Source organism: Salmo trutta, chromosome 18 (genome assembly GCF_901001165.1).
Source record: "Salmo trutta chromosome 18, fSalTru1.1, whole genome shotgun sequence".
NCBI lineage: Eukaryota > Metazoa > Chordata > Actinopteri > Salmoniformes > Salmonidae > Salmo > Salmo trutta.
This window is the reverse complement of record NC_042974.1, coordinates 4,867,223-4,883,385: the sequence shown is the minus strand read 5'-3', so window position 1 is coordinate 4,883,385 and position 16,163 is coordinate 4,867,223. Positions and strand designations below refer to the sequence as shown.

The following is a 16,163-nucleotide window of genomic DNA, read 5'->3' as shown; positions in this document are numbered from 1 at the left end:
GCACAAGTATCATACCTCCCAAAATGCTAACCTCCCCTGTTATTGTAAGGGTGAGATGTTAGCATGTCTTAGGGGTATGCTAACCTCCCCTGTTATTGTAAGGGTGGGATGTTAGCATGTCTTGGGGGTGTCATGACGTTGGCCTGTGGGTAAGGTTTATGACCCCCCCATAAATACCTTTCTCCCTTCCCCTCTCTTTCTGACCCTACTGAAGGACTGCTGTCCTGTTAAATATAGAGAGTCTGGGAACATCAAACAAATGGGGAAAGTAACCATATTTTGGTAATAAAACCAGTTGGAAATATGCTTTGGAACGTAATGAGTATGGATGTCAGTTCGGTTGTCATCTGAGACATTATGACTGATGACAGGACGACATAAACTGTACCTGGGAAAGGATACACCCTCTAGTTATCAGAGTCACATGGAATTGTTATGCAATTGAAATGTTTGATATTGAAATTGTTTGTTAGGAGATTAAATGTAATTTTAGCTTCCAAATGAGAGAATTGGGTTTTCATAAGGAAAGTGCCCTGCTTGATCAGTGGCCCACCCCTGTGAAGAGACAGGGGTTATAAACGATGGGGCGCCTCCCTCCCCCCTCTCCACTATATAAGCCTTTGACGAGGGGATGGCCAGTATGTTCCAGTACGTGAGGTCTGCAGCCTCTACGTTAGAAGGACACACGTCAAGTACAGAACTAAGCCAACCTCGGCGTGAGCTTTGGTGGCGAATGGTATGAACTTTGAGCTTATTCACTACGGAAGTGATACTTCCTAGCCGTTGAGTTAGCAGCGGCCGCTGTAGACGTGGGCTAGGAAAGGACGGACGACGGATCCAGTCTAACAAACAGACGAAGATACCACCACGTATCCAATTTACCACCAGAGACATTCTTCCGAGTACAGGAAGATCTGTTGGCCAACCCGGCCAGCATCTACGACCAATATACCGAAGCGCAGCTCAGAGTAAATATTTATTGCATTTTCCTTTTCCAAATGGGCGGTAATTTAGTAATGCATAAGATAATGTATTTACGATAGCATAGATGCTGTTTGTTTGTTCCTAAATCTTCCCGCTCTTTCATTCAAGCCCAACCCCCTTTCCTTTGTGTAACCAGCCATCATACAGGTTCCGTCCACCAGGACGTTTTCTGTATGACATCATTTGTATTCTGTGTATTTGTAATTCTGTGTGATTAGTTTAGGTATTTAGTAAATAAATAATTAAACCCAATTTTGTATTGCTGATTCAACTTGTTAGCCAGGGTTCGTGAAGATAGCCAAGAATTTACAACTTTCATTATGAGACTGAAAATGAGATAAGGGTTAATATTGACTGCTTCGATGTAAAATATTACTAAGTATTTTAAGAGTTTATTCGGAAGATAACAGCTCTATAAACGTTCTTCCATGGTGCCCCAACTTTCTAGTTAATTACATTTACATGATTAGCTTAGTCAGGTAATATTAATTACAGAGAAAGAATTTTATAGGTTAGCATGTCATATCGCTTAATCCGGCATAGCCAAAGACACGACAGGGGTATGCTAACCTCCCCTGTTATTGTAAGGGTGGGATGTTAGCATGTCTTGGGGGTATGCTAACCTCCCCTGTTATTGTAAGGGTGGGATGTTAGCATGTCTTGGGGGTATGCTAACCTCCCCTGTTATTGTAAGGGTGAGATGTTAGCATGTCTTGGGGGTATGCTAACCTCCCCTGTTATTGTAAGGGTGAGATGTTAGCATGTCTTGGGGGTGTGATATTTGTGCGTGGGGTTGTGGGCATGGTAGGTCTTGTACATAGAACAGCCATAATGCAGTAGTGTTATCATTTATGTATTTTACGTACTACAGCCATAATGCAGTAGTGTTATCATTTAGGTCTTGTACATAGAGCAGCCATAATGCAGTAGTGTTATCATTTAGGTCTTGTACATAGAACAGCCATAATGCAGTAGTGTTATCATTTAGGTCTTGTACATAGAACAGCCATAATTCAGTAGTGTTATCATTTAGGTCTTGTACATAGAACAGCCATAATTCAGTAGTGTTATCATTTAGGTCTTGTACATAGAACAGCCATAATGCATTAGTGTTATCATTTAGGTCTTGTACGTACTACAGCCATAATGCAGTAGTGTTATCATTTAGGTCTTGTACATAGAACATCCATAATGCAGTAGTGTTATGTCTCTTTTCCTGTGTTTCATCCCGGATGTCTCTTTTCCAGTAACTGTTATTCCTCCCCCTTTTTTCCGGGGTTCCACTATATCCATGCTGATGTGTGTGTGTGCGTGTCTGTAGGTGTGTGTGTGTGATGGGCAGTGTTGGAGCATTACCAGTAGTTGGGCTGATTGATGACGTCCCTCCATACATGGTGATTAGTCTATCTGGTTAGATTGATGATGACCCTCCATACATGGTGATTAGTCTACCTGGTTAGATTGATGATGACCCTCAATACATGGTGATTAGTCTACCTGGTTAGATTGATGATGACCCTCCATACATGGTGATTAGTCTACCTGGTTAGATTGATGATGACCCTCCATACATGGTGATTAGTCTATCTGGTTAGATTGATGATGACCCTCCATACATGGTGATTAGTCTACCTGGTTATATTGCTCCTGACGGGGTACTCTGGATGTTTTGTGTAACCATTGTGTCGGCCAGGGGTCCAGAGCCTGCTAGTTTTCTGTTCTACCTGATAATGAAATGCACCGGCCTGGTGTCCCAGGTCTAAATCAGTCCCTGATTAGAGGGGAATCACCCACTTGGAGTCCCAGGTCTAAATCAGTCCCTGATTAGAGGGGGGAAAGCAGTGGACCGTCCAATTTGAGGGGACTTGGCCTCGGGGTAGTGTTTTACACGTATACTGTAACAGATATATCTTATTTTTATAGTAAATAGGTTGTACATCGATGACATAGTACATTTCAGGGAGAGTCGAGGGTGGTGGGGAGAGTTAGGCAGAATTGGGGGTGGTGGGGAGAGTTAGGCAGAATCGAGGGTGGTGGGGAGAGTCAGGGGTGGTAGGGTAAAATAGGAGGTTACGCTAGTTATGAGCAGTGTGGTAATGTACCCTGTGTGTCATCGCTGTCAAGGCTCTGTGCACCTTAGGATGTGACAGTAGCAAGGAGAACCATGGGAACTGGAGAGAACACACAATCTCTCCCGGGGAATTATGGGACGACAGAGCTTTCTCAGGCAGAGCTGTCACTCAAACCAAAGGCTAAGGCACCTCCCGTACTATATGGAATGTCAACACAATGTATGTATCTGGCTGCTACTGCCACCAAGCCAAGCACTGGCTGCTACTAGCGGCTACTAGCGGCTACTGGCTGCTACTAGCTGCAACTGGCACCAAGCCAAGCACTGGCTGCTACTGGCTGCTATTGGCTGCTACTGGCACCAAGCCAAGCACTTGCTGCTACTGGCTGCTACTGCCACCAAGCCAAGCACTGACTGCTACTGGCTGCTACTGCCACCAAGCCAAGCACTGACTGCTACTGGCTGCTACTGGCACCAAGCCAAGCACTGGCTGCTACTGGCTGCTACTGGCACCAAGCCAAGCCAAGCACTGGCTGCTACTGGCGGCTACTGGCGGCTACTGGCGGCTACTGGCTGCTACTGGCTGCTACTGGCTGCTCCTGGCTGCTACTGGCACCAAGCCAAGCACTGGCTGCTACTGGCGGCTACTGGCGGCTACTGGCGGCTACTGGCTGCTACTAGCACCAAGCCAAGCACTGGCTGCTACTGGCTGCTACTGGCGGCTACTGGCTGCTACTGGCTGCTACTGGCTGCTTCTGGCTGCTCCTGGCTGCTACTGGCACCAAGCCAAGCACTGGCTGCTACTGGCGGCTACTGGCACCAAGCCAAGCACTGGCGGCTACTGGCTGCTCCTGGCTGCTACTGGCACCAAGCCAAGCACTGGCTGCTACTGCCTGCTACTGCCACCAAGCCAAGCCAAGCACTGGCTGCTACTGGCGGCTACTGGCTGCTACTGGCGGCTACTGGCTGCTACTGGCTGCTACTGGCTGCTCCTGGCTGCTCCTGGCACCAAGCCAAGCACTGGCTGCTACTGGCGGCTACTGGCGGCTACTGGCTGCTACTGGCACCAAGCCAAGCACTGGCTGCTACTGGCTGCTACTGGCACCAAGCCAAGCACTGGCAGCTACTGGCTGCTCCTGGCTGCTACTGGCACCAAGCCAAGCAGTGGCTGCTACTGGCTGCTACTGGCGGCTACTGGCGGCTACTGGCGGCTACTGGCGGCTACTGGCGGCTACTGGCGGCTACTGGCTGCTACTGGCTGCTACTGCCACCAAGCCTAGCACTGGCTGCTCCTGGCTGCTACTGGCACCAAGCCAAGCAGTGGCTGCTACTGGCTGCTACTGGCACCAAGCCAAGCACTGGCTGCTACTGGCACCAAGCCAAGCAGTGGCTGCTACTGGCTGCTACTGGCGGCTACTGGCGGCTACTGGCACCAAGCCAAGCAGTGGCTGCTACTGGCTGCTACTGGCACCGCACCAAGCACTGGCTGCTACTGGCTGCTACTGGCTGCTACTGGCATCAAGCCAAGCACTGACTGCTACCGGCTTCTACTGACACCAAGCCAAGCACTGGATTTGTCCCAAATGGTACCCTATTTCCTATTTTGTGCACTACTTTTGACCAGATCCCATATTAGTGCACTATATATAGGGAATAGGGTGCCATTTTGGGACACATCTGTTACTGGTGGCTCTTTCCTCTGTCAGAGAGCCCAGGGAGACGGTAGACGTGGGATTCCCAAGGCACAAAGTGTTCGTTCTCAGTGCTCAGACACTCATTCCATCATCCGCATCTGGAGCGAACACACACACACTACACACACTCATTCCATCATCTGCATCTGGAGCGAACACACATACACACAACACACACTCATTCCATCATCCGCATCTGGAGCGAACACACATACACACTACACACACTCATTCCATCATCCCCATCTGGAGCGAACACACATACACACTACACACACTCATTCCATCATCTGCATCTGGAGCGATGTGATCACTGCTCATGTCATGTGGCGCAGTCTCGGTAGAGATGAGGGGTCATGGATATAATAAACCCGCAGGACTAATTGTAATAGTACTGAAGAGTCACGAGTGGATTTGATCGATGTTTCAATCAAAATATGACTGAAGTCTAGGTTTCTGAGGGCCTGAATTTGACTGGTTGTATTTCTCCCGGTAATTGTTTTTCTGTTCATCACAGAGGTTTCACTTTGATACTACTGATCTACAAAGGATGTATACAGTAGATACTATAGTCCTCATTTGAAATGAGAATGTAGATGAATCGATTCATTTGATCTACACAACACTATAGACCGCTCCCCTCTAAGTTCATTATATAAACCAGGGAAATAAACAATACAACATGCAACCAATCAGATCTACTGTAGAATTCCATTTGCACCTGGCTACAAGACTCTCATTTAGTTCCATAATGGAATTTATCGCAGGTGTGAATGTCTGGATTTTTTGGCCTGATCCGAACACCACCATTAATACTTTAATATCTAGCAAATGACTGGGCATACTGGGTCAACATGATCTGTACTGCTGGTCTACCAGCCAGGTAAACTAGATTTTGTAGTCCTAGAGCCTCATTTATCCATAACGCCAACAAAGGGGTTTTAATTGGGTAGATAAATGCATAGAGAAAGAAGAACCACCATGCACTTTATTATTACCTATTATTTATTAAATAATCCTGATTTATGTGGTCAACATAAAAGGATATAACCTCAAGCTAATTAGCCCCAATGGCTGTGGTCATTCATCTCAGAGGGACTTAATATATAGGCATTCAGGAACTCAGATTTACTACTTAAGGATTTGGTCTTTCCTTTTTACATTTTTTACATTTTAGTCATTTAGCAGACGCTCTTATCCAGAGCAACTTACAGTAGTGAATGCATACATTTCATACATTTTTTTCTCCGTACTGGTCCCCCGTGGGAATCGAACCCACATCCCTGGCGTTGCAAACACCATGCTCTACCAACTGAGCCACACGGGACCTACATTAGCTTTGTTTGAACTCATGGTACAATGTAGACTGTATTGTTGTTTTTCTTGTAGTTCGGATTAGGCCTAGGATGCAGAGAGAGAAGGGGTGGGGTGCTAACCAAAGTATGACATTTGATCTCTGTTTCTCTGTACAAATTCCAACATATAGTGTCAATCAGAATTCTCATTCATTTTGATTTCAATTACAGTTAATTTATGTATGAAACCCTCACATTCACAAAGTAGGGATGTTGTTAGCATAACTCAATTTACATGGTTGCATCCTTTCAAAATGGCCATTGATGATCAACATTGGTTAGATTATTTCCTATAGGACTGGTATTTTTCCTTAGGAGCAGAGCAGAGGAAATAGTATGCTCTATGGAGCAAAGCAGCAGCACCAACACATCAGCAGTTAAAGTACCAAATGAATACCTCTGACAGGCAGGCAGGAAGAGGAGAGAGAGAGAAAGAGCCTCTATCCCAGGCTGCCTTCCTGCTTGCCTTCAAAAGTGCCACAAAGCATCCATGCTGACCTTCTTATCCATCCTATCCCTCCCTCGCCCCTTAATGAACACCATCCTATCCCTCCCTCACCCCCCTAATGAACACCATCCTATCCCTCCCTCGCCCCCTAATGAACACCATCCTATCCCTCCCTCGCCCCCTAATGAACACCATCCTATCCCTCCCTCACCCCCCTAATGAACACCATCCTATCCCTCCCTCACCCCCCTAATGAACACCATCCTCTCCCTCCCTCACCCCCCTAATGAACACCATCCTATCCCTCCCTCGCCCCCCTAATGAACACCATCCTATTCCTCCCTCACCCCCTAATAAACACCATCCTCTCCTTCCCTCACCCCCCTAATGAACACCATCTTATCCCTCCCTCACCCCCCTAATGAACACCATCCTATCCCTCCCTCGCCCCCTAATGAACACCATCCTATCCCTCCCTCGCCCCCCTAATGAACACCATCCTATCCCTCCCTCACCTCCCTAATGAACACCATCCTATCCCTCCCTCACCCCCCTAATGAACACCATCCTATCTGTCCCTCATTCTCCTAATGAACACCATCCTATCCCTCCCTCACCCCTCACCCCTAATGAACACCATCCTATCCCTCCCTCATCCTCCTAATGAACACCATCCTATCCCTCCCTCACCGCCCTAATGAACACCATCCTATCCCTCCCTCATCCTCCTAATGAACACCATTCTATCCCTCCCACACCCCCTTAATGAACACCATCCTATCCCTCACTCACCCCCCTAATGAACACCATCCTATCCCTCCCTCACCCCCCTAATGAACACCATCCTATCCCTCCCTCACCCCCCTAATAAACACCATCCTATCCCTCCCCCATCCTCCTAATGAACACCATCCTATCCCTCCCTCACCCCCCTAATGAACACCATCCTATCACTCCCTCATATTCCTAATGAACACCATCCTAGCCCTCCCTCACCCTCTAATGAACACCATCCTATCTGTCCCTCATCCTCCTAATGAACACCATCCTATCCCTCCCTCACCCCTCTAATGAACACCATCCTATCTGTCCCTCATCCTCCTAATGAACACCATCCTATCCCTCCCTCACCCCTCACCCCTAATGAACACCATCCTATCCCTCCCTCACCCCTCACCCCCTAATGAACACCATCCTATCCCTCCCTCATCCTCCTAATGAACACCATCCTATCCCTCCCTCACCCCCCTAATGAACACCATCCTATCCCTCCCCCATCCTCCTAATGAACACCATCCTATCCCTCCCTCACCCCCCTAATGAACACCATCCTATCCCTCCCTCACCCCCCTAATGAACACCATCCTATCCCTCCCTCATCCCCTTAATGAACACCATCCTATCCCTCCCTCATCCCCTTAATGAACAAGGGCCAAAGGAGCTCTAGAGCTCAGCCTCTCTTCTCCTCCTTCTCTTCCACCCTGACTCTCCCCAACTCTCCCTAGCTCTCCCCACCACCCCCAACTCTCCCTAACTCACCCCACCACCCCCGACTCTCCCTAACTCACCCCACCACCCCCGACTCTCCCTAACTCCCCCCACCACCCCTAACTCTCCCTAACTCTCCCCACCACCCCTGACTCTCCCTGACTCTCCCTAACTCTTCCCACCACCCCCGACCCTCCCTAACTCCCCCCACCACCCCCGACTCTCCCCACCACCCCTGTCTCTCCCTAACTCTCCCCACCACCCCCGGCCCTCGCTAACTCTCCCCACCACCCCGACTCTCCCTAACTCTCCCCACCACCCCCGACTCTCCCAACCACCCCTGACTCTCCCTAACTCTCCCCACCACCCCCGGCCCTCCCTAACTCTCCCCACCACCCCGACTCTCCCTAACTCTCCCCACCACCCCCGACTCTCCTCACCACCCCCGACCCTCCCTAACTCTCCCCACCACCCCGACTCTCCCTAACTCTCCCCACCACCCCGACTCTCCCTAACTCTCCCACCACCCCGACTCTCCCCACCACCACTGTCTCTCCCTAACTCTCCCCACCACCCCTGTCTCTCCCTAACTCTCCCCACCACCCCTGTCTCTCCATGACTCTCCCCACCACCCTCGACCCTCCCTAACTCTCCCCACCACCCCCAACCCTCACTAACTCTCCTCACCACCCCCGACTCTCCCTGACTCTCCCCACCACCCCTGACTCTCCCTAACTCTCCCCACCACCCCTGTCTCTCCCTAACTCTCCCCACCACCCCCGACTCTCCCCACCACCCTCGACCCTCCCTAACTCTCCCCACCACCCCTGACTCTCCCCACCACCCCTGACTCTCCCCACCACCCTCGATCCTCCCTAACTCTCCCCACCTCCAATCTGTCTGTGCCGCTGCAGTATTATTAGACGTGCCTAGTCCTCTGAGAGAGGAAACCGAGAGGACTGAGGGGCTGGCAGATGAGAGATGCTACAGGGGCTACTAGTTCCATTAAAATGGACATTCTACTTCCACTCCTTCCATTCACCAGGGCCTTTGTTATCATGGAGCTTGACGTTCGCTGCCTCGCAAGCTGGCCTCTCAGGATGTAGTGAGGCTTACTGATCCATGACCAGCTCATCTATCTTTCAGGATTCCAGGGTACGCGCTGTGAAATTGACACCGACGAGTGTATCTCAGGCCCATGCCAGAACCAGGGCCACTGTCTTGACCGGGTCAACAGCTACAGGTAAAAGGGGAACCGCGAGGGGCACCTTATATACAGTCTGCATACCAAATGGCCCTCTGTTCCCGAACCCTATAGGATCCGACCAAATGTAGTGCGCTATATAGGCAACAGGGTGGCATTTGGTACACTTCCATTCATTTTTCAACCCAGAGATACTCACTCAAACAAACAAAGATGAAAATTGCTGTCAGGTTATATGAATAATGGATTATAAACTCATACCAGATGATTGATGATTTGATCAATTACCCACAATACCTGCTCCCATTTAGCAGTAATTGCGCTAATGCTAATGAGTGCAATTAATTCCAAGGTGACAATTATTGAATATGGTGAAATTGAGACAAGTAGATAGTGAGCTCCAGTCTTAAGATGGTGGTTCCCTTATGATGACTCCGGGAGTAGAATGAATACTATCACATACTTATCACAACCGTATTATATTTACCGCCTCCGAACATATTATAAATATATTGATAGTACGGTCTCTGTACATTTAAGCAATAAGGCATAAGGGGGTGTGGTATATGGCCAATATACCACGGCTAAGGGCTGTTCTTTAAGCACGACGCAACGCGGAGTGCCTCAACGCGGCCCTTAGCCATGGTATATTGGCCATATATCACAAACCCCTGAGGTGCCTTGTTGCTATTTTAAACTGCTTACCAACGTAATTAGAGCAGTACAAATAAGTGTTTTGTCATACCCGTGGAATACGGTCTGATATATCACGGCTGTCAACCAGTCAGCATTCAGGGCTCGAACCACTCAGTTTATAATATAATATATATACTACATTATGTGCTCTGTACATTATAAGCACATATAATGTATTTACCACAGCAATATATTGTTATTATGGCCTCAGTTCAGATGTGTGTGAATAGTGTGATGCTGTTACACCATGCTAAGCATGACCCTGTGATATGGTTAAATGAACTGTTAAATGAACAAAGGCTCATGCCATATTTCCATAAACACTATGCAAAAATAATGCGGCTTCATAACACGCCCTTTGGAGTGGAAATGAGGTCAGTTCAATGAGGAACCGTCTCTCCTTTTAACAGGGCTGTTTATATGAATCCTTCTTTACAGCTTAGTTTAACGTTTAGTTAAACAGTCACAAACTAAAAGGTCCCGATTAATCTTGATCCGATGTGTAATTAATATCAGATAAAGTCCTCTTCATTGATCTGTTATTTCATCCTTTTTTTTCCCTCACACGTGCCACTACGAGTAAACAAATGGATTTTCTATTTTGTATGCAAGAGAGGAGATCAATATTAATGATTGCCTTTGTTTTCAGCTGTGACTGTGAGCCTGGGTTTTCTGGCCATCACTGTGAGGAAGACATCAACGAGTGTTCCTCCAGACCCTGCCAAAATGGAGGCATTTGCCAAGACCAGGTTAACAGGTTGGTACCTACAGTACCAGGACAATATTCACTTTAATATTTACCCCGTTACCTATACCTGGTCATTTAAGCTATCACTCAATGAATCATTGAAGCCTTAGCTAGCTGGCTAACACCGTCTCTATCTCATTTGTATATATCTGTATCCCAAATGGCACCCTATGCCCTGTATATCCCTGTATAGTGCACTATAAGCCCTATGGGCCCTGGTCAAAAGTAGTGCACTATATAGGGAATAAGGTTACATTTGGAACGTATCCTATCTCTCTGAAGTATTTGTTTTTGAACCGTTAGCGCAAGGAACAAAAACAAGTTTAAAATGAGCCCCATGAGGTAGCTATGTTAAACCTAGCAGGGTTATTCTTCGAAGCGCTCCGGATGTGTCCCAAATGGCACCCTATTCCCTACATAGTACACTACTTTTGACCATTACAGGGTGAAGTGCACTGTGTAATGCATCATTTGGGATGCAGCAGCAGTCTTATATAACAGGCCTTTCTTCATCCTTGACATATTTAAGCTGCCATACTAAAGACAGCAGAGTGCATTCAGCAGGAACACATCATGACTCTAGATTGGGTTTCCTTTCCTCCACGGGGTAGACTTCTTCTTCTCTAGGTAGCTCTCTCTCTCTCTCTCTCTCTATCGCTCTCTATTCAGCCCCCCTCTCGCCTTCTCTCTCTATCTTTCTCTCTCTCTCCAACCTTCTCTCTTCCTCTTTCTCCTTCTCTTTCTCCCTCTCTCTCCACCTCTCTCTTTCCTCTCTCTCTCTTCACCCCCTCTTGCTCTCTCTCCCTCTCTCTCTCCACCCCTCTTCCTTCCTCTTTCTCTCTCTCTTCTGCTCTCTCTCTTCACCCCCTCTTGCTCTCTCTCCCTCTCTCTCTCTTCACCCTCTCCCTCTCTCTCTCTCTCTCCCTCCACTGTCTTTAATGGGAGTCCTGGGGCTTGTAGTAGGAGGCTGTAGTCCGACAGATGGGCAGAGAAGTCCCAGGGCCAATTTAAGTCCTAAATGGTTTGTCTCCAGTTTGTCTCCTGTCATGATACCTGCTCCCATGGCGACCCAGCATGCACTGCTCATAGCGATCCCCTGACTGGGCAGTTCTGGGAGTTCAGTTAAGGTGTGTCCACCCCTCTGTAACGACTCTCTGATGAAAGCAGACCCTGGATGCCTCCCACATGGCACCCTACTCCCTTTATAGTCAGTAGAGTCCAGACAAGCTGTTCCTCTATTTACTCTGCTGCTCAAACCATCCACCTACTGTACATGGAGATCTGTCTGTGTAGGGTACATTAAGAGATGTAGTGTTGTTCCCTATAGCAGTGAGCTGTAGTGGTGTCCCCCAGAGCAGTGAGCTGTAGTGTTGTCCCCTATAGCAGTGAGCTGTAGTGTTGTCCCCTATAGCAGTGAGCTGTAGTGGTGTCCCCCAGAGCAGTGAGCTGTAGTGTTGTCCCCTATAGCAGTGAGCTGTAGTGTTGTCCCCTATAGCAGTGAGCTGTAGTGTTGTCCCCTATAGCAGTGAGCTGTAGTGTTGTCCCCTATAGCAGTGAGCTGTAGTGGTGTCCCCTATAGCAGTGAGCTGTAGTGTTGTCTCCTATAGCAGTGAGCTGTAGTGTTGTCCCCTATAGCAGTGAGCTGTAGTGTTGTCCCCTATAGCAGTGAGCTGTAGTGTTGTCCCCTATAGCAGTGAGCTGTAGTGTTGTCCCCTATAGCAGTGAGCTGTAGTGTTGTCCCCTATAGCAGTGAGCTGTAGTGGTGTCCCCTATAGCAGTGAGCTGTAGTGTTGTCCCCTATAGCAGTGAGCTGTAGTGTTATCCCCTATAGCAGTGAGCTGTAGTGTTGTCCCCTATAGCAGTGAGCTGTAGTGTTGTCCCCTATAGCAGGGAGCTGTAGTGGTGTCCCCTATAGCAGTGAGCTGTAGTGGTGTCCCCTATAGCAGTGAGCTGTAGTGTTGTCCCCTATAGCAGTGAGCTGTAGTGTTGTCCCCTATAGCAGTGAGCTGTAGTGTTGTCCCCTATAGCAGTGAGCTGTAGTGTTGTCCCCTATAGCAGTGAGCTGTAGTGTTTGTCCCCTATAGCAGTGAGCTGTAGTGTTGTCCCCTATAGCAGTGAGCTGTAGTGGTGTCCCCTATAGCAGTGAGATGTAGTGTTGTCCCCTATAGCAGTGAGCTGTAGTGTTGTCCCCTATAGCAGTGAGCTGTAGTGTTGTCCCCTATAGCAGTGAGCTGTAGTGTTGTCCCCTATAGCAGTGAGCTGTAGTGTTGTCCACTATAGCAGGGAGCTGTAGTGGTGTCCCCTATAGCAGTGAGCTGTAGTGTTGTCCCCTATAGCAGGGAGCTGTAGTGGTGTCCCCTATAGCAGGGAGCTGTAGTGTTGTCCCCTATAGCAGTGAGCTGTAGTGTTGTCCACTATAGCAGTGAGCTGTAGTGGTGTCCCCTATAGCAGTGAGCTGTAGTGTTGTCCCCTATAGCAGTGAGCTGTAGTGTTGTCCACTATAGCAGTGAGCTGTAGTGTTGTCCCCTATAGCAGTGAGCTGTAGTGGTGTCCCCTATAGCAGTGAGCTGTAGTGGTGTCCCCTATAGCAGTGAGCTGTAGTGCTGTCCCCTATAGCAGTGAGCTGTAGTGGTGTCCCCTATAGCAGGGAGCTGTAGTGTTGTCCCCTATAGCAGTGAGCTGTAGTGTTGTCCACTATAGCAGTGAGCTGTAGTGGTGTCCCCTATAGCAGTGAGCTGTAGTGTTGTCCCCTATAGCAGTGAGCTGTAGTGTTGTCCACTATAGCAGTGAGCTGTAGTGTTGTCCCCTATAGCAGTGAGCTGTAGTGGTGTCCCCTATAGCAGTGAGCTGTAGTGGTGTCCCCTATAGCAGTGAGCTGTAGTGTTGTCCCCTATAGCAGTGAGCTGTAGTGTTGTCCCCTATAGCAGTGAGCTGTAGTGGTGTCCCCTATAGCAGTGAGCTGTAGTGGTGTCCCCTATAGCAGTGAGCTGTAGTGGTGTCCCCTATAGCAGTGAGCTGTAGTGGTGTCACCTATAGCGGTGAGCTGTAGTGTTGTCCCCTATAGCGGTGAGCTGTAGTGTTGTCCCCTATAGCAGTGAGCTGTAGTGGTGTCCCCTATAGCGGTGAGCTGTAGTGTTGTCCCCTATAGCAGTGAGCTGTAGTGGTGTCCCCTATAGCAGTGAGCTGTAGTGGTGTCACCTATAGCAGTGAGCTGTAGTGGTGTCCCCTATAGCGGTGAGCTGTAGTGGTGTCCCCTATAGCGGTGAGCTGTAGTGGTGTCCCCTATAGCAGTGAGCTGTAGTTGTGTCCCCTATAGCAGTGAGCTGTAGTGGTGTCCCCTATAGCAGTGAGCTGTAGTGGTGTCCCCTATAGCAGTGAGCTGTAGTGGTGTCCCCTATAGCAGTGAGCTGTAGTGTTGTCCACTATAGCAGTGAGCTGTAGTGGTGTCCCCTATAGCGGTGAGCTGTAGTGTTGTCCCCTATAGCAGTGAGCTGTAGTGTTGTCCTCTATAGCGGTGAGATGTAGTGTTGTCCACTATTAGCAGTGAGATCCAGCATCTCACAGTACTGTTGTTGTTGTGGTTGCTTTAAGGAGCTGATGATGGAGGGTTTATAATGTATTCTAAGTGCAGAAGTAAGGGCTTCCTGTAAAGCTGCTGTCATTTAATGACAGGCTGTTCCCTGTTAGGGCCTAAAGTCATAGGAGGATAGATGGAGAAAACAGGTATCAAGTCATAGGAGGGTAGATGGAGAAAACAGGCATAAAGTCATAGGAGGATAGATGGAGAAAACAGGCATAAAGTCGTAGGAGGGTAGATGGAGAAAACAGGCATAACGTCGTAGGAGGGTAGATGGAGAAAACAGGCATAAAGTCATAGGAGGATAGATGGAGAAAACAGGCATAAAGTCGTAGGAGGGTAGATGGAGAAAACAGGCATCAAGTCATAGGAGGATAGATGGAGAAAACAGGCATAAAGTCATAGGAGGATAGATGGAGAAAACAGGCATCAAGTCATAGGAGGATAGGTGGAGAAAACAGGCATAAAATCATAGGAGGATAGATGGAGAAAACAGGCATCAAGTCGTAGGAGGATAGATGGAGAAAACAGGCATCAAGTCATAGGAGGATAGGTGGAGAAAACAGGCATCAAGTCATAGGAGGATAGGTGGAGAAAACAGGCATTAAGTCATAGGAGGATAGATGGAGAAAACAGGCATCAAGTCATAGGATAGATGGAGAAAACAGGCATAAAATCATAGGAGGGTAGATGGAGAAAACATCAAAGGAATTGGCAGTGCTCTCGACTATCAATAATGCCAATATGAAAACAACCGTAACATTTCAAATGGACAGGAGGGCACTTAATACAGAATGACTTAGGATACTACATCACTTATATCAATTATACACACTCTTTACTTGAGTGCTACATAACAAAATCTTCTCTAGCCATTTTGGGTAAGTGTTTGGTCATCCTATGGGTGTTGTGTTTGGTCATCCTATGGGTGTTGTGTTTGGTCATCCAATGGGTGTTGTGTTTGGTCATCCTATGGGTGTTGTGTTTGGTCATCCTATGGGTGTTGTGTTTGGTCATCCTATGGGTGTTGTGTTTGGTCATCCAATGGGTGTTGTGTTTGGTCATCCTATGGGTGTTGTGATTGGTCATCCTATGGGTGTTGTGATTGGTCATCCTATGGGTGTTGTGATTGGTCATCCTATGGGTGTTGTGTTTGGTCATCCAATGGGTGTTGTGTTTGGTCATCCTATGGGTGTTGTGATTGGTCATCCTATGGGTGTTGTGATTGGTCATCCTATGGGTGTTGTGTTTGGTCATCCTATGGGTGTTGTGTTTGGTCATCCTATGGGTGTTGTGATTGGTCATCCTATGGGTGTTGTGTTTGGTCATCCAATGGGTGTTGTGTTTGGTCATCCAATGGGTGTTGTGTTTGGTCATTCTATGGGTGTTGTGATTGGTCATCCTATGGGTGTTGTGATTGGTCATCCTATGGGTGTTGTGTTTGGTCATCCTATGGGTGTTGTGTTTGGTCATCCTATGGGTGTTGTGATTGGTCATCCTATGGGTGTTGTGATTGGTCATCCTATGGGTGTTGTGATTGGTCCTCCTATGGGTGTTGTGTTTGGTCATCCTATGGGTGTTGTGATTGGTCATCCTATGGGTGTTGTGTTTGGTCATCCAATGGGTGTTGTGTTTGGTCATCCAATGGGTGTTGTGTTTGGTCATCCTATGGGTGTTGTGATTGGTCATCCTATGGGTGTTGTGATTGGTCATCCTATGGGTGTTGTGATTGGTCATCCTATGGGTGTTGTGTTTGGTCATCCTATGGGTGTTGTGATTGGTCATCCTATGGGTGTTGTGATTGGTCATCCTATGGGTGTTGTGATTGGTCATCCTATGGGTGTTGTGTTTGGTCATCCTATGGGTGTTGTGTTCCTGGGAATATAGTTAAATACATT

The 16,163-nt window shown here is 48.0% G+C and overlaps 1 protein-coding gene across 1 annotated transcript in view; it reads left to right on the top strand.

Moving 5' to 3' along the window:
* Positions 1-16,163, top strand: part of LOC115153628 (protein eyes shut homolog) — a 220,383-nt gene that overhangs the window by 173,934 nt on the left and 30,286 nt on the right. The window contains exons 25-26 of the mRNA XM_029699265.1: positions 9,187-9,283; positions 10,590-10,697. Coding sequence (XP_029555125.1) covers positions 9,187-9,283; positions 10,590-10,697 — 205 coding nt within the window. The remainder of the gene's footprint in view (positions 1-9,186; positions 9,284-10,589; positions 10,698-16,163) is intronic.